The sequence below is a fragment of the Thalassophryne amazonica genome, chromosome 2, assembly GCF_902500255.1.
Source record: "Thalassophryne amazonica chromosome 2, fThaAma1.1, whole genome shotgun sequence".
Taxonomy (NCBI): domain Eukaryota; kingdom Metazoa; phylum Chordata; class Actinopteri; order Batrachoidiformes; family Batrachoididae; genus Thalassophryne; species Thalassophryne amazonica.
Window position 1 is genome coordinate 46,396,335 of NC_047104.1, and position 18,650 is coordinate 46,414,984.

At 41.8% G+C, this 18,650-nt stretch overlaps 1 protein-coding gene across 1 annotated transcript in view; it reads left to right on the plus strand.

Moving 5' to 3' along the window:
- Window positions 1-3,059: 3,059 nt before the first annotated feature.
- The window catches only part of LOC117523938 (synaptotagmin-4), a 68,613-nt gene continuing 53,022 nt past the window's right edge, over window positions 3,060-18,650 (plus strand). The window contains exon 1 of the mRNA XM_034185564.1: window positions 3,060-3,278. Within this exon, the coding sequence (XP_034041455.1) occupies window positions 3,257-3,278 (22 nt within the window). The 5' untranslated portion in view covers window positions 3,060-3,256. The remainder of the gene's footprint in view (window positions 3,279-18,650) is intronic.

An 18,650-nucleotide genomic window follows, 5' to 3' on the forward strand; every position in this document is an offset into this window, starting at 1 on the left:
TTCCTTAAAAACATACAAATACTTTTAAAATGTGCTTACGGTGTGTAAAAGAATAAAAAGAAACACACGAAGATGTTGAAATTGTGTGTATGTGTGTTGGTGGTGGTGGGGGCAGCTATTCATTTGTTCTCTGAGGGGAGGCTCACTCTCCCACACTTTGAAAACCCCTGGAAAACTGTATTCAACGAGTAAATCCAAAAGGCTTCTCTTTTGAGACGCAAATGATTGACATCACCACCTCGATTGTTAAGTTGTAAGTTAAACATGTTCAATACCTAGATACCTGAGTGAACTTACATGCTGTCTAGTAGAAAAATGAACTGTCACAGGACAGGACAGGTCTGTGTTCTGAAATTATTGTTTTTAAAGATCTTGTAGTTTTTCCAATATAAGCCAGTCCACAAGGGCATTTTAACATGTAAATCACATTAGAGGTGTCACATGTAATGACTCCCTTGATTTTAAAAGTGTTTCTCATCCTAGGATGTTGTAATGTTTCTGTTCTAAAAGTAAAATTACATTGAGTGCAATGACCACTTCTGTAGTTCCCATCTGGTGTATTTTGTAACAAATGTGATTCCGTTAAAGGAAACAAATTGGAATGAACCAACATACTATTCAAATTGGGTGGTCTTCTGTGTACAATACGAGGTGGTGAGGTGAAAACTTTCACATTTTTCAGCTGTGGGTCAGTTTTTATAATATGCCAATGTTTTTGTAAAACTCTCAAATTCCCTGCTCAACAGTGAATATTGTATGATGCAATTCAATCTAGATATCTCAATTTTGTTTTGTTTGTGATACAGACATTCATTTTGAGTGGTGATATCAAATCTTCTGAGCTTCAGTGATCCATATTGGATCATATTCTCTCTGCTGAAAGCGTTGTACGAGATCATTAGCTTGCAATTGCTAATCAGAATCTGAGCTACAGTTACGGCGTATACGATTAAATTGTGAGATGGGTAAACCTTTCTGTAGAGATACTGGAAATAGATTTTCCATGCAGGATACAGTTCCGATCGGTGCTGTTTCTATATAGTGTGGAACCCAATCTGTTACCTTGTCTGTAAACAAAAATATCTAAAAAGTTCATTTTTTGTGCATCATACTTGCACATATGTTCACAAAAAGCAGACAAACACTTAAGACTTTTTTCTGGAGTCAACTTGTGCGTTTCAATCTTTAAACTGACGTATCGCTCCATAAAAAACTTAAAACTTTTTTTTTATGGAGCGATACATTATATTTAATAACTTCGTGTTTTCTTATAGTTTTTTATGGAGTGATGCATTAGTTTACATTAGTTTAAATAACTTTAAACTAATGTATCACTCCATAAAACAAATTAAAACTTTTTTAGGCACTGATAAGTTAATTTAAATAACTTTAAGATAATGTATCAGTCCATAAAAGAAATTAAAACTTTTTTATGGAGTGATACGCACATCAGACTCCAGAAAAAAAAAAAAAAAAAAAAAAATCCAATATCATTGGTGCTTTCGCCCCTTGGTGGTGTGAAGGTGTGTAGCCACGGCAGCACAGACAAGTCTCCACACACACACACACACACGCACGCACGCACGCACGCACGCACGCACACACACACACACACACACACACACACACACACTTTTTTTTGTTTTTTACACATCTGTGGATTTGGTTGCACATGCATGAAATGAAATACACACACACAGATTGTTTTACACATTTGTGGATCTGGTTACACATGCACAGGTTGAAATACACATTTGCAAATACTTTTGCTGCAATAATGCCCCAAACATTTTTATCTTCATATAAAGTGGAGTATCATCAGCATAACAATTAATATTCCACAACAACAGATGAGCTGAACAAGTGGGGCTATATAGAAAGAAAACAACACAGGGTCTAACAGAGGCATGAGGCACTCTGTATTTCACTGCAAAAAATTTAGATGGAAATGGTCTACATTTCCATCTGATGTCGATGCTTAAAGTGCTTCACAGTGATGCCTCACATTCATACATACACCAGTGACAAGGTCATGACAAGGTATCCTGACGAATCAGCCTGCTTATTGCTCCCCTCAGCCCCAACCAGTCCCAGCAGAAGTTTACCCCTCTCTGAGCCTGGTTCTGCTGGAGGTTTCTTCCTGTTAAAAGGGAGTTTTTCCTTCCCACTGTCACCAAGTGCTTGCTCATAGGGGCCGTTTTGACCGTTGGGGTTTTTCTGTAATTATGGTATGGCTTTTGCCTTGCAATATGAAGCACCTTGGGGCAACTGTTGTTGTGATTTGGCGCTATATAAATAAAATTGATTTGATTTGATTTGATTGCTTTTCTAACCTCAAGGTAGCCAAACTTCCACCCTGTAACTCCATTATGAAATGTGACAGTTCCCTCCATGATAAGTATGATCTCATTTTTTTTTGGGGGGGGGGGGGGGGGGCTATGCAATATTGATATCAGGGTGTAAAAAAAAATGATGATAACAGTATATCTGTCAATGTATACATAACAAGGTGTTTATCGTACGGACCTCATACTTACACCTCGGTTTGATATTTTCCCATACAGACCGCACGCTCAGTTAATAATGCTTTAATATATAGGGATCAGTAACGTCAGCACCAAAGTGGTGCCGTCATCCACACCAAGAAAAAGATCATTCTCTGACACTAACAGAGCTTTTATGCCACTTTGAATCCGTACTCATACCTGGAAGCCAGTTCCTACATCACTGTAGCTTAGTTCATTAAAGTGTTTGTCTAATAAACAAGCTCGTGGGTTTGAATCCCAGTAGTGTCTCTAAGATTTCCTTCAGATTGAATGAGCTATCTATCAAATCAGGACGGATTGTATTGACTTGGCTCAAAGAACTTGTATTTCAACACAATCACCAGCAGATGGTGATAAAGCAAGTGAGATACTTCAAAGGCATGGATCAGCAGTCTACTTACAAACTTAATTGTATTCTTTTTCTGTAACATACATATTCATGTATGCAGCTACAATTTGTTGTTATGGCACAAAAAGAACTCCATATAAGTGATGTTAATAGGACAGAGAAAGACTTGCTGGTAGCTTCTGAGGTTGATGATGGAAGCAGCAGACCCTCTCTGCCTCACTGCTTCCCTCCCGTAATCACTGGGATGGAAATAAAAGCTCAGATGACGTAGTTGCTGGCTGCAGCTTCAGTTCTGTGCACTGGCGATGGACCGCTGTGAGAAACAGCATATATTCTGATCCACCGTATCAAATATATCATCATGTCACGATACACTCTGCCAGGTAAGAAATCTGCAATTCAGTTTTCTCTTTCCTATGGGATTTGAACTTATGCATGTTTTTGAGAAACCAATAACAAAACATAAATCCTGCTTATTTCACCTGCTAAAGAAGATGGTGCTGAGGCTTTTAAAAAGAGAACTGTTTTTGTACAACTGAAATATTGTGAAAATCTGATCACCACAATGATTTCCCAAAGCATTTGCAATTTATCTTGTATTTGTTTGTGATAACTTTCATCAGTGAGATACAAAACAGTTGCAAATAACATTAAATATTTTACCCATTCTATGTTTTTCTAATATCGATGTTAATCCAACTTGTGCCAACTCATCATGCAGGTCCACCTTGGGTCTGCTGTGGCAATGCTGAGTGAAAACAAGGGAGCAGTCAAAGGGACTTAGTTCATTGTGTTTTCTAATAGATTTTCAATTGATTTCATTTTATATAGCGTTAAATCACAAAAAAAGTTACCTCAAGGCGCTTCACACAAGTTAGGTCTAACCTTACCAAACCACAGACCACGAACGCAGGCAACAGTGGTAAGGAAAAACTCCCTCTGATGATATTGAGGAAGAAACCTCAAGCAGACTAGACTCAGAGGGGTGACTCACTGCTTAGGCCATTCTAACAATTACAAGGTTTTTGAAAAAATTTATAAAGGTGAAGAAACAGAAAACACTAAGTCAAAACAACATCTAAGGACTTTATGTGTACGAGACTACCAGCAGTTATCGGCATGTACAACTGAGTGCCATCAGCATAGCAATGATAGGTAATCCCAAAATGCTGCAATATGTGCCCGAGGGGTGCTATATAAAGGGAGAAAAGCAGGGGGTCTAAGACAGACCCCTGTGGAACGTCATATTTCATGTCACTAAGGTTGGAGGTAGTGTTGTTGTACAAGACACAATGACACCGACTGGTCAGGTATGATGTAAACCATGCAAGGACATTCCCGGTAATCCCAAAATGATTCTCCAGCCTATCAAGCAGAGTACGTTGATCCACCATATCAAACGCAGCGCAAAGATCAAACAGCACCAGAACTGTAGTGGCTGATGAAATCCAGAAGGCTGTGAGAACAGAGACAAAAGTTAGTGGAATGACAAAAACATCAGCAACAAGAAGAACAGAGTACAAAAAACACATGAACTGAGGCCAGGCACCCCATAGGCAAAACTGAGTTTCCGGCATCTGAGTAACAGTAGAGCCGAGGTATAAATGCAGGTGAAGATGATTGCAGACAGGTGTGTTCAGTCAGCTCCATGACACAGCCCAGAGAAACAGGAGGGGATGGGGAGTGAAGCAGACAGCTGAAGCACAACAGTACCCTCTTCCCTCAGTGGGAGCCCCCAAGCAACCTAGCAGAATGACCTGGGTTGGCCCGATAGAAGTCATGGATGAGGGAGGGGTCCAGAATGAGGCCCCGCAAACCCCAGGAACATTCTTCAGGGCCACGACCCTCCCAGTCCACCAAATACTGGAAACCCTGACCACAGTGGTGCACATCCAAAATCCAGCAGACGGTCCAAGCCGGATGGCCATCTACAACCCAAGCAGAAGGAGGGGGATCAGCCAGATGGCACAAGGTGCTGGCATGCACTGGCTTAAGATGAGAGAAGGGAAGTTTGACAGTAACCGGGATGATGATCTTCTCAATTGTGAACCATCCCAGGAACCGAGGCGCCAGCTTATGAGTTTTAGGCCTGAGAGGCACATCCTTAGTTGAGAGCCAGACTTCCTGACCTGGTCGGTAGTTGGGGGCCGGGGTATGGTGCCAGTCTGCATAGTGAATAATCCTGCCTCTCATCCAGAGCAGGGCAGAATGGGTAGCCCTCCACACCCACTGACAATGTTGGAGGTGATCCTAAACAGAGGGCACAGTAAGACTGAGTTCCTGGTCTGGAAATAGTAGGGGCTGGTATCCTAATGGAGTTTCCAGCATCTTTCCCTGAGCTCACCTGGGTGTTATGAGCATAGTCAATCCATGGAAGGTGGGTGCTGCAGGAGGACGGGTGGGAGGACGTAACGCACCGGAGGGTGACCTTGCGTTTTTTGTTGGCCCGTTCCGCCTGGCGGTTGGTCTGGGGTGAAACCCAGACAAGATGCTGACCGAAGCCCCTAAGGTACAACACAAGGTCTTCCAAACCTGTGATGCGAACTGGGGTCCTCAGCCCGATACGATGTCCAGAGGGATGCCATGCAGCCAGAAGATGTGGTGGACTAGGAGGTTGGCTGTCTCCTGGACAGATGGTAAATTAGGCAGGGCCACAAAACGAGCTGTCTTTGAGAAACAGTCTAGGATGGTCAGAATGACTGTGTGTCCATTGGAGGCAGGTAAGCTGGTAACAAAGTCCAGGAAGATGTGTGACCAGGGACGTCCAGGAGTAGGAAGTGGACAGAGGAGGCCTGAAGGCGGTTGGTGCTGAGCCTTATTCCTGGCTCAGGTGGTGCAGGCATTCATGGTCTCCCACACATCTGCCTGGATGGAGGGCCAACAGAAGTGCTGCTGGACCAGATGTAGCGTGCGTTGGATGCCCAGGTGACAAGGGAACTTGACGTTATGAATAAACTGGAGGACTGCTGAGCGGGCTGAAGTAAGTAGAAAAAGCCATCCAGGAGGTCCTCCCTTGGGGTCCGGATGTTCTTTTGTGCCTCCCGGAAGACCTTCTCTATGTCCCCCTGAGCGTCCTGGTGACCACCAGGTCTGGGAGGATTCTGTCCAGGGAAAAGGAATTGTCCAGGAGAGCATATTGTCGAGAGAGGGCATCAGGCTTAATGTTTTTAGATTTGGGTCTGTAGGTGAGAGGAAAATTGAAATGTTCAAAAAATAAGGACCACCTGGCCTATCTGGAATTTAGTCTTTTAGCAGTTTGGATGTAAGCGAGGTTCTTGTGATCTGTCCAATTACACGCGGCGGGAGACAGATGGCAGGAGAAAAATGCACAACGATGAAGCTGTTTGTCGCCCTCAGCCCACTGTGAGAGGATGCCCTTGATCCTGATGTTGGAGTCATCGACCTACACAATGAACTGACGATCGGGATCGGGATGGATGAGGACTGGGGCGGTGGTGAACCTATGTTTAAGAGTGTTAAAAGCTTGATCGGCTTCATGGGAACAGAGGAAGGAGGTTTTGGAGGAGGTGAGCTTATGGAGGGGTCAAGTGATTTGGCTAAAGTTTTGAATAAACCGGCGGTAGAAACTGGAAATACCTAGAAACGGTTTGGTGTTAGCCAAACAGCTGGCCATTCAGTAACTGCAGTAATTTTAGCTGGATCCAGTTTGATATGGTTATGTTCAAAAACAAAGCCCAGGAAGGAAACACAGGACTGATGAAAAGCGCACTTCTTAGCTTTAATGAACAGGCAGTTCTCTAGCAGTCTCTTAGAGACAAGACGGACATGTTGGGTGTGTTCTTAGAGATTTCTGGAAAAAATGAGGGTGTCACCTAGATAAACAATACAAAGCGGTTGAGAAGATCATGCAAAACATCATTGACCAGGGCTTGAAAAACAGCAGGAGGATTGGTGAGACCAAAGGGAATAACAAGATATTCAAAATGCCCCAGCGGGGTATTAAACCCGGTCTTCCAGTCATCCTCCTCCTTAATAGGGACAAAGTAGTAAGCATTTCTGAGACTGAGTTTGGTGAATATCGATGCCCCCTGCAGCGAATCAAATGCAGAATTGAGTAGTGGGAAAGGATACTGATTTCTGATAGTAATTGCATTTAATGCACGATAATCAATGCAGGGGCATAATGTCCCATCCTTCTTCCCCACAAAGAAAACCCCGCCCCTAAGGGGTGAAGAGGAGGGATGGATCAGAGCGGCTGCCAAGGAGTCTTGTATACACTGCTCCATAGATTCCCGTTCCGGGCGTGACAGGTTGTAAAGTCTGCTGGAGGGAAACAACATACCCGGAAGTAAATAGATGGAGCAGTCATATGAGGCAGTAGGGATAGCACTTGATTCTTATTAAAGGCTTCCTTAAGATCGTAATGCAGCTCATGGACAATGGAAAGATCTACAGATGCAGAAACAGATTCCCCGGAGTCCTTGGTTTGAGGAATGGAGGATCGAAGGCAACAGCGATGGCAAGCCTTGCTCCATTGGCAGATAGTTCCAGTCAGCCAATCAATATCTGGATTGTAGCCAGGGGTGACCCAAAACCAGTGAGGGAGTGGCAGAGTAAATGAAAAACTGAAGTGCCTCCCGGTGATTATCAGATACCATTAACATGACCGGAACCGTTTGGTGTGTGATTGAGAGGAGGGAAGTGCCAGCCAGTGCAGAAACCTGGATGGGAGTGTGAAGCTCTACCACCGGGACATGAGCCTGGACTATAACACTGGGATCCATAAAGTTAGCGTTGGCCCCTAAATCGATAAGTGCTTGGAGCTGCAATGATTGGTTATATCAAAAATGAGTGTGACCGGGATTTGATTGCATGAGGAATGGTCACCCATGAATTGAGTATGGCATAATGATATCCTGAGGTCTATCCGTGAGCATTCTGTTTTGGCCGAAATGGGCATTCGCGAATGATGTGCCCTCGGATACTGCAGTATAAACACTACTTAGCTGTCAGATGCCACGCACATTCCTTGGGAGTCAATCAAGCCTTGCCGAGCTGCATCAGTTCCTCGGCAGGGGGCGCCGCAGGCATGGGGAGTGTACTCCCAGTGGAGTGTGAGGAAGAAGGACTAGGAACTATCCACAGAGGGAAGCGAGGGGAAGATGTGCGGTCCGCCCTTCTGCCTCTCTCCCGCCTTCTTTCCCTCAAACTGTTATTTATTTTAATTGCTAAGGATATGAGGTTATCTAGGGAAGTGGGTTGATCCCGGATTGGCAGCTCATCTTTAAGCATCTCAGACAGACCATTAACAAAAGGTCTGTCCGTAGTGCAGCGGCATTCCAGCCAGACTCCGCAGCAAGAACGTGGAATTCAACAGAATACGCCACCACACTATGGGTTTCCTGTTTGATGTACAATAATTGCTGGGAGGTCATCTGCACCCTCATCAGGTGATCGAACACTATCCGGAATTCCCGTTCAAATGATAGATATGACACTAACACCGGAGACCGCTGCCCCCATAAGGCTGTAACTCAATTCAGGGCCTCTCCCCTAAGCAACCTAATGAGATAAGCAATTGTGTCTTTGTCGTGGATTGCATGGAAGGTCTTTGGGAAAATACTAAAGAACACTGAAATAGGAAAGAGACACATCTCTCAACTGCTCCTGCATACCATTCGGGTGACAAATGACAGGGTCCTGGGAATGTGAAGCCAAGGCTCCTGGGGAAGCAGAGGCTGGTGAGGGAGCTACCGGAGTGGCTGCTGCTGTGGTAGGTATGGCATGAACTGGCAAGTGTCCTGTAAGGGTGAGTAGCTGCATGTATAGCTTAGATACCTGTGTGGCGAGTGCAAGCTTTTGGTCTGATAGAGCTGTGATTTGTTGTTGACCAAGTAAGGCTCCCTGTGAGCTGAGGGCCTTATGGATCTGGTCTGCTCCTGCTGAGTCCATGTTGTGGCTGGAAGCTCCTGTTATAATGCAAAAACCCAAAGCAATGATTAGGACTCGAATTCAGTAAACAGACCTTAAGTCCCAAAACATGTAACAATTTATTGTACAGATGATAATAATATGCAAAACTGGTTAAGCTGAAGAACCAAGCACTGGAGGAGGGAGAGACCAGCCAGAGCGGTGTGAAAAACAATTTTCCAGACCATATAGCAGGAGAATGAAGTTCAGAACCAGAGCAGGACCAGGTGGCTGTGAACAGAGCTAATAGAATCCAGAAGGCTGTGAACACGGAGACAAAAGTTAGTGGAATGACAAAAAAATGTCAGCAACACGAGGAATAGAGTACAAAAACACATGAACTGAAGCCAGGAACCCCGTAGGCAAAACTGAGTTTCCAGCATCGAGGTATAAATGCAGGTGAAGATGATTGCAGACAGGTGTTCAATCAGCTCCGTGACACAGCCCAGAGAAAACAGGAGGGGAGCGGGAGTAAAGCAGACAGCTGAAGCACAACACCAACAGCTAGTAGCCAGATTTATAAACTAGAGCAACACCCCCGCCTTGCTTGGTATCATGGGGGACGTGACTAAACATGTACGCTGGTGGGCAGGCTTCATTTAAGGGGAGGACAGCTGTAGGTTTAACCCAGGTTTCACATAAACCAATCAAGTGGTGTTCTATAATTAGATCATTTATCAACAGTGATTTTGAGGACATTGACCTTATGTTAATGAAACCGAAACTAAGGACCTCAGTGGGGTTGAAAATTGGACTATTGGGATTTGGGGGTGGTTCCAGAGTAGTATATATAAGATGCCTAAAATTTGGTTTGGTGATTAAGAAGTTCCATGCGGGTTGAATGTAGCAGACACTAAATATTTGATGTTGCTGGAACAGCCAGTGGGGCATCCTCAATTTTAATGTTATTCAATGTACTAATGGTATTAAGTTTGCAAAACATATCCCTGTATGCTCTTCATGGGCACGTCTGCAGAAACAGGCCACAGCCTTAACTTGACGAATTTCCCTCCCTGCCACATAAACTGCACTATCACCATAGTGAATTTTCTGTGATAATTTCCCCACTAAGCTTATGGATTCCATAACCACATTAGTCGTACGCCCTGCAGGTTTCTCTAATCACCTGCTCCATGGCCTGCTGTACAGTCCCAATGTTACCCTCCCTGTAGAGCTCTATCTATGTTTACAGATAAGATGACAGCACCTTCCCCAGTTGGGTGAAGGCTGTCCGGCATCAGCAAGCCACGGCAACCCCCAAAAAAGTCCCGTTATCAATGAAACTAAAGCCTTGCTGTCTACAGAATTTCGCCAGCCACCGAGTCAGGCTGCTAAATGCCTCCACATTACCCCGGGAGGGGACCAGAGACTATTAACTGATGCCGACACATCTTTCTGGTGAGGTCACAAGTCCTCTCTACGTCCATTTTTGTGACCTCCGAGTGTCTCTTCCTAATATCATTGGGCTAACATGAATAACTATGTGGCTGCATCTAGTGTCATGTTCCTTTGGCTCAATATTCTTGTGGAACGTCAGCATTGAGTTGAGAGGCAATGTTGGGTGGTCTGGCCCCAGGAGTACATTTATTGTCAGTAGGAAATTGTACTCTAACTTTGCAGGTGATAGACTCCCCTATCAGTAACGCACAGCATTTTGGCCTGGAGATGGGGTAGAAGGCACCCGTGGCTTGGAGTGCTATCAACAGGCATGTTCAAGGTTGAAAACTGGTTCACAGTACGCAGTGGCAATCACAAACAGGCACCAGGCCCTATGCAACTTCTTCTGCCTAACAACGTGCTAACCGGCCCGATACTAAGCTTATCTGGAGTACCCATAACATCTAACTCCACTGAACTAAGAAGCTGCTCTACCTTACTGACATAGCTCTCTTAGAGAGCCACCCTTTCTGTCAGCATCATGCAAGATTAATGTAGAGTGTAATGTAATGTAATTTCACTCACTCACTCATCTTCAACCGCTTACTCCAATTATGGGGTCAGTGGGGGGGGGCTGGAGCCTATCCCAGTACTCATAGGGTGTAAGGCGGGGTACACCCTGGACTTGTGTCACAAGGCATAATGTAATTTGTGCACCAAAAAATCCACACGTGTAGCCAAGCTAGTGCAAGCTAACCGCTAACAAAAACTCTAACCACTCCTAAGATTCACACAGGAGTAAAATAATGAGCTAAAATTCACAGTGGTTGCACTTAAAAACTAACGGAAGTGTTAGATACTGTAGGTAACAGAAATAAAGAAATGATTACAAACTTGTATTAATTAGAAGAGTGCCATTCAAGCCAGGCACCAAGGAGGTAGTCACTCCAGGAGATTACAGATGATAATAATTTTGTGACATTACAGCATTCCCACATAATTAATGAACACTAATTATTTTTGTTATTAGTCCATCTATCAATTATTTTCACAATTAACATCTCAGTCAAAATATCAGACATTTTGCAAACTGTTTGGATTTTGTTAGTAATGGTCCAAATTTCAAAGATACAGTGAAAAAGTTTGGACACCCTTTTCCATTCAATTAAATTGGAAAGGGTGTCCAAACCAAGTGACTGGTAATGTACCCACCTAGATTTTAACAACCAGTTAGTTGCAGCCATTAAACCACTGTTTCATCATCACATCATTTTTAACTCTGTCCAAACCAACTCATATCTCATTTAAATTTGGTTCAATGTGGTTCAGAAACATCTGAAACCAATAAAAAATACCCATGTGGTTTTCAACAACCAATTTGTTGCAGCCAATTTAAATCCAACATAAACCAGTGTATCATCACTGTAGAATGTTATAACCAAAATCTAAACAGCTAATGCAGCATCTGATTTAAACCCAGTTTGCTGTGAATAAACAAATAAATAAAAACGTCTTAAACCAGTTTAAAATTGGTATAGAAGCATTCATAACTTCTTAAAATCAAGCTATCCAACTTTGCTAGATTGAAAACAGTTCAGCATATTTAAACACTAATGCCATAAAACCAGTACAAAATGAACTTTATATCTGTTTTAAAAGAAAATCTCAATTACACAGAAAATCCATCTATTTTCTATACCCGCTTACTCCATTTAAGGGTCACGAGGGGGGCTGGAGCCTATCCTAGCAGTCAAAGGGCGTGAGGCAGGGGACACCCTGGACAGGATACCAGTCTATTATAAGACCATGTTTAGACAGACAAACACATTCACACCAGCACACACTACACAAAAATGACAAATGAAACAACATGCTAACAAATTAAATAATACATTTACTAAATCTACTTATGTCAACTCACCACAAAAAAGCAGGTTTTTAAAATGGGGAAAAAAAAATGTTTATTTATCACATTAGTTAATGATTTTTCCTTCAACCCACCAGTCAATTCATGGAAAAAGATCTGCTTGTGAAACGGATCAGCTACCATGAAGAAATGCTGAATCAGCGAAGCTCAAGCTCATGAGTTCATTTGGTTTGCAGAATGAGCTTAGTAGCTGAATCGTCACTCTGAGTCATTTCTCAAAATGTTCCCTTCAGCCTTTATTTTCTACCATCACCAATGTATTTACCTCCTCCATACGTTCATCTGTTAATGGAGGCTCCTTATGAAGCTGATGAGTGCCAAACAAACTACTATCTGGGACGCGTGGAACCATTTATCTTTGATATGGAGATAATGCAACAAGCTTTGGCTTTCAGAAAAGGGTGTTCTTGATTATGCAGGGATTCTTGTATGGCAAATGTCATGGTATGTCTTTCAGTGGGATGCTATATTATATAAATAATGAATGTTTATGAGTTCAATGGTACGAATATTTCATGCGGTAAAAGACGGAGCGTACCATTCAACTCTGTGATATTCGTTCCATTGAACTTACACGTATAAACATTCATTATTTGTTTTATATAATGGTGAAAATAGATCCTTGTCATTGATATTTTAGTAATTTACAAACAACAGAAAAGACAATGCAGTCCGTGATGCTATGCACTGACTTTGTGTACAGACTCCCGTCTGCTGTCCTCACTCCAACGAAAAACTGCATCAGAAATTTGTCCAGCTTTTAATCCTAACTTCATCCTTGTCATCCTAACAGCTCTTCATGCCTACAGATGTCTTATGGTGTAGTGGATTTGTTTTTTGTGTTAGAAGAATTAGCACCATCAGTTAGCTCCTTCAAATCCTCATCCATCAGCAAAACAATCTGCCATGTTTAGCTAAACGCCACCCCCACTAGTGGGCAGTGGTTACAGCGTGCAATGGTACAAAACATATGGAACCAAATTTGCACGGTAAATGGAACCAAATTTGCACGCTAAATGCAACACAACACAAATGGGATGAATAATCCATGTCACGTGACATACAAAACACCAATCAAATTACAAGGATCCACTCAGCCGTTTTATACACAAATACACACACACACACACACACACACACACACACACACACACACACACACACACACACACACACACACACACACACACACACACACACACACACACACACATATATATATCAGAATCAGAATTGCCTTTATTGTCACTGTAATTTCCATTACAATGAGATTTGAGTGCAAGGTGCTTTCTGTGGTGTGAGTAATTTTTAGCCAAATAAAAGATAGTGAAATTTAACGGTAAATTATTCAGAGTATATGTACAACTAATATAAACATAAGATAAAATAAAATAAAATAAAATAAAATAAAATGTGGACCAAGTAAAATGTAAAACGAGAATTATATACAACTGTGGAATCATATTGCATGGGAAAATTGCACATGGTTTACAGATATTGCACAAGAAACTTGAATGTGCGGATTACAGTGATTTGTTATTGTTCAGTGCAGTGATCGCTCTGGGGAGAAAGCTGTCCCTGAGTCTGTTTGTCCTAGTTTTGATTGACCTATACCGTCGGCCAGAGGGTAGTAGGTCAAACAGGTGGTTGCTGGGGTGGGATGTATCGTTGCAGATGCTGGCAGCTCTGCTGAGGTAGCGAGAGCTGGCAATGTCTTCCAGGCTGTGCAGAGAGCAACCAGTGATCCTCTGGGCCGTTTTGATCACCCTCTGCAGCGCTCTCCTGTCTGCTGCTGAGCACCCCCTGTACCACATTGTGATGCAGTAGTCAGGATGCTCTCGATGGTGCTCTGTAGAACAACACCAGCAGCTTCTCCTCCAGAGTGTTTCTCCTGAGCACCCTCAGGAAGTAGAGTCACTGCTGGGCTTTCCTCACCATCACTGTGGTGTTGGCAGTCCAAGAGAGGCTGTCTCTGCGAAAATGGAAAGTTAATAAATAGGACAAATATTTTTGGAGAAATTGGCAGTTTTAGCGAAACAAACAATGGATGCTGTACTGCAATGCACCATGGAAGTTCAGAATTTTGAGGTTTAAAATGTTGTTATTGTAGTTTATGTTTGTTTAACAGTGTTATTGATTTATTGTGTTTTTGTAGCTCAATTGGTTTTGTCAGTTAAGATAAGTCTGATGTTGCTATTACCATGAGTGACTTAAGTTTCATGTTGGTACATGACTGAAATGTTTAGTGGTTTTAATGTCTTCAGCCACTGTCTATGTCAAATTAAAACCGCGTGCATGCGTGTGAGCACGTCTTCGATCAGGGACAAACAGAGCACAGCTGACATTCACTGTTTGGCATGCTTATGTATTTTGAATCAAGGATGAACAGCGCCAAAATGGAACACTAATACGACTAATAGTTTTGGAGAAGCTACGAATATTAGCTAAAATTGCTAGGTACATTTTGGACTCACACACCTTTCCAGCAGGGGGCAGGAAATCATCTTTAGATTTAAAGCGTGAGTGTAAGTGCATATAATTGTTAATACGATAAAAATACATGGATGACACAAGAAAGTGAAAACACTTATTTCCATTGTGGTCCATTTAAAAATCCAATGACAAAATAGAAGTAATAATAAAATAATAATGATAATAATAATAATAGTGTGTATATGATCAAATCAAATCAAATCAATTTTATTTATATAGCGCCAAATCACAACAAACAGTTGCCCCAAGGCACTTTATATTGTAAGGCAAAGCCATACAATAATTACAGAAAAACCCCAACGGTCAAAACGACCCCCTGTGAGCAAGCACTTGGCAACAGTGGGAAGGAAAAACTCCCTTTTAACAGGAAGAAACCTCCAGCAGAACCAGGCTCAGGGAGGGGCAGTCTTCTGCTGGGACTGGTTGGGGCTGAGGGAGAGAACCGGGAAAAAGACATGCTGTGGAGGGGAGCAGAGATCAATCACTAATGATTAAATGCAGAGTAGTGCATACAGAGCAAAAAGAGAAAGAAACACTCAATGCATTATGGGAACCCCCCAGCAGTCTACGTCTATAGCAGCATAACTAAGGGATGGTTCAGGGTCACCTGATCCAGCCCTAACTATAAGCTTTAGCAAAAAGGAAAGTTTTAAGCCTAATCTTAAAAGTAGAGAGGGTGTCTGTCTCCCTGATCCGAATTGGGAGCTGGTTCCACAGGAGAGGAGCCTGAAAGCTGAAGGCTCTGCCTCCCATTCTACTCTTACAAACCCTAGGAACTACAAGTAAGCCTGCAGTCTGAGAGCGAAGCGCTCTATTGGGGTGATATGGTACTATGAGGTCCCTAAGATAAGAAGGGACCTGACTATTCAAATATAAGTAAGAAGAAGAATTTTAAATTCTATTCTAGAATTAACAGGAAGCCAATGAAGAGAGGCCAATATGGGTGAGATATGCTCTCTCCTTCTAGTCCCCGTCAGTACTCTAGCTGCAGCATTTTGAATTAACTGAAGGCTTTTCAGGGAACTTTTAGGACAACCTGATAATAATGAATTACAATAGTCCAGCCTAGAGGAAATAAATGCATGAATTAGTTTTTCAGCATCACTCTGAGACAAGACCTTTCTAATTTTAGAGATATTGCGTAAATGCAAAAAAGCAGTCTCACATATTTGTTTAATATGCGCTTTGAATGACATATCCTGATCAAAAATGACTCCAAGATTTCTCACAGTATTACTAGAGGTCAGGGTAATGCCATCCAGAGTAAGGATCTGGTTAGACACCATGTTTCTAAGATTTGTGGGGCCAAGTACAATAACTTCAGTTTTATCTGAGTTTAAAAGCAGGAAATTAGAGGTCATCCATGTCCTTATGTCTGTAAGACAATCCTGCAGTTTAGCTAATTGGTGTGTGTCCTCTGGCTTCATGGATAGATAAAGCTGGGTATCATCTGCTTAACAATGAAAATTTAAGCAATGCCGTCTAATAATACTGCCTAAGGGAAGCATGTATAACGTGAATAAAATTTGTCCTAGCACAGAACCTTGTGGAACTCCATAATTAACCTTAGTCTGTGAAGAAGATTCCCCATTTACATGAACAAATTGTAATCTATTAGATAAATATGATTCAAACCACCACAGCGCAGTGCCTTTAATACCTATGGCATGCTCTAATCTCTGTAATAAAATTGTATGGTCAACAGTATCAAAAGCAGCACTGAGGTCTAACAGAACAAGCACAGAGATGAGTCCACTGTCTGAGGCCATAAGAAGATCATTTGTAACCTTCACTAATGCTGTTTCTGTACTATGATGAATTCTAAAACCTGACTGAAACTCTTCGAATAGACCATTCCTCTGCAGATGATCAGTTAGCTGTTTAACAACTACCCTTTCAAGAATTTTTGAGAGAAAAGGAAGGTTGGAGATTGGCCTATAATTAGCTAAGATAGCTGGGTCAAGTGATGGCTTTTTAAGTAATGGTTTAATTACTGCCACCTTAAAAGCCTGTGGTACATAGCCAACTAATAAAGATAGATTGATCATATTTAAGATCGAAGCATTAAATAATGGTAGGGCTTCCTTGAGCAGCCTGGTAGGAATGGGGTCCAATAGACATGTTGATGGTTTGGATGAAGTAACTAATGAAAATAAATCATACAGAACAATCTGAGAGAAAGAGTCTAACCAAATACCGGCATCACTGAAAGCAGCCAAAGATAACGATACATCTTTGGGATGGTTATGAGTAATTTTTTCTCTAATAGTTAAAATTTTATTAGCAAAGAAAGTCATGAAGTCATTACTAGTTAAAGTTAAAGGAATACTCGGCTCAATAGAGCTCTGACTCTTTGTCAGCCTGGCTACAGTGCTGAAAAGAAACCTGGGGTTGTTCTTATTTTCTTCAATTAGTGATGAGTAGTAAGATGTCCTAGCTTTACGGAGGGCTTTTTTATAGAGCAACAGACTCTTTTTCCAGGCTAAGTGAAGATCTTCTAAATTAGTGAGATGCCATTTCCTCTCCAACTTACGGGTTATCTGCTTTAAGCTGCGAGTTTGTGAGTTATACCACGGAGTCAGGCACTTCTGATTTAAAGCTCTCTTTTTCAGAGGAGCTACAGCATCCAAAGTTGTCTTCAATGAGGATGTAAAACTATTGACGAGATACTCTATCTCACTTACAGAGTTTAGGTAGCTACTCTGCACTGTGTTGGTATATGGCATTAGGGAACATAAAGAAGGAAACATATCCTTAAACTTAGTTACAGCGCTTTCTGAAAGACTTCTAGTGTAATGAAACTTATTCCCCACTGCTGGGTAGTCCATCAGAGTAAATGTAAATGTTATTAAGAAGTGATCAGACAGAAGGGAGTTTTCAGGGAATACTGTTAAGTCTTCAATTTCCATACCATAAGTCAGAACAAGATCTAAGATATGATTAAAGTGGTGGGTGGACTCATTTACATTTTGAGCAAAGCCAATTGAGTCTAATAATAGATTAAATGCAGTGTTGAGGCTATCATTCTCAGCATCTGTGTGGATGTTAAAATCGCCCACTATAATTATCTTATCTGAGCTAAGCACTAAGTCAGACAAAAGGTCTGAAAATTCACAGAGAAACTCACAGTAACGACCAGGTGGACGATAGATAATAACAAATAAAACTGGTTTTTGGGACTTCCAATTTGGATGGACAAGACTAAGAGTCAAGCTTTCAAATGAATTAAAGCTCTGTCTGGGTTTTTGATTAATTAATAAGCTGGAATGGAAGATTGCTGCTAATCCTCCCCCTCGGCCCGTGCTACGAGCGTTCTGGCAGTTAGTGTGACTCGGGGGTGTTGACTCATTTAAACTAACATATTCATCCTGCTGTAACCAGGTTTCTGTAAGGCAGAATAAATCAATATGTTGATCAATTATTATATCATTTACTAACAGGGACTTAGAAGAGAGAGACCTAATGTTTAATAGACCACATTTAACTGTTTTAGTCTGTTGTGTAGTTGAAGGTGCTATATTATTTTTTCTTTTTGAATTTTTATGCTTAAATAGATTTTTGCTGGTTATTGGTAACAACAACCTAAAAAGCATGAATACATTAAGACAGTAAATTAACATTAAGAATTACATAATTAACAGGAAATACAAGAAATAAAAATATTGAGTTCCTCTTCTAAAAATTGTTTAGGTATAAAGCTCTAAAACTCACACGCCACTCCAATGCATTGCTTAATTTATTATCCCCCTTGAAAAATGTCAGCTACCTATTTTAAAAACACTACCCAACCCAGAGGCCATGGATCTCCATAGGCAAACTGGTAGTGTAGGCTTTTCCTGTCACACCATCCCCCACTGAGTCTGGCATATGAGTCATACCACTACTTCAATGTTAAAGCAAAATGAGGATTTGTTTTGATTCTAGACTGCAAGCTGGCATCCATTTACCATCAGTTAGCATATGTAGCCAAGGCACAGTGGCAGGAAGCCGAGTCAAGCGACACAGAAACAAACTTCTCCCCTCCCAC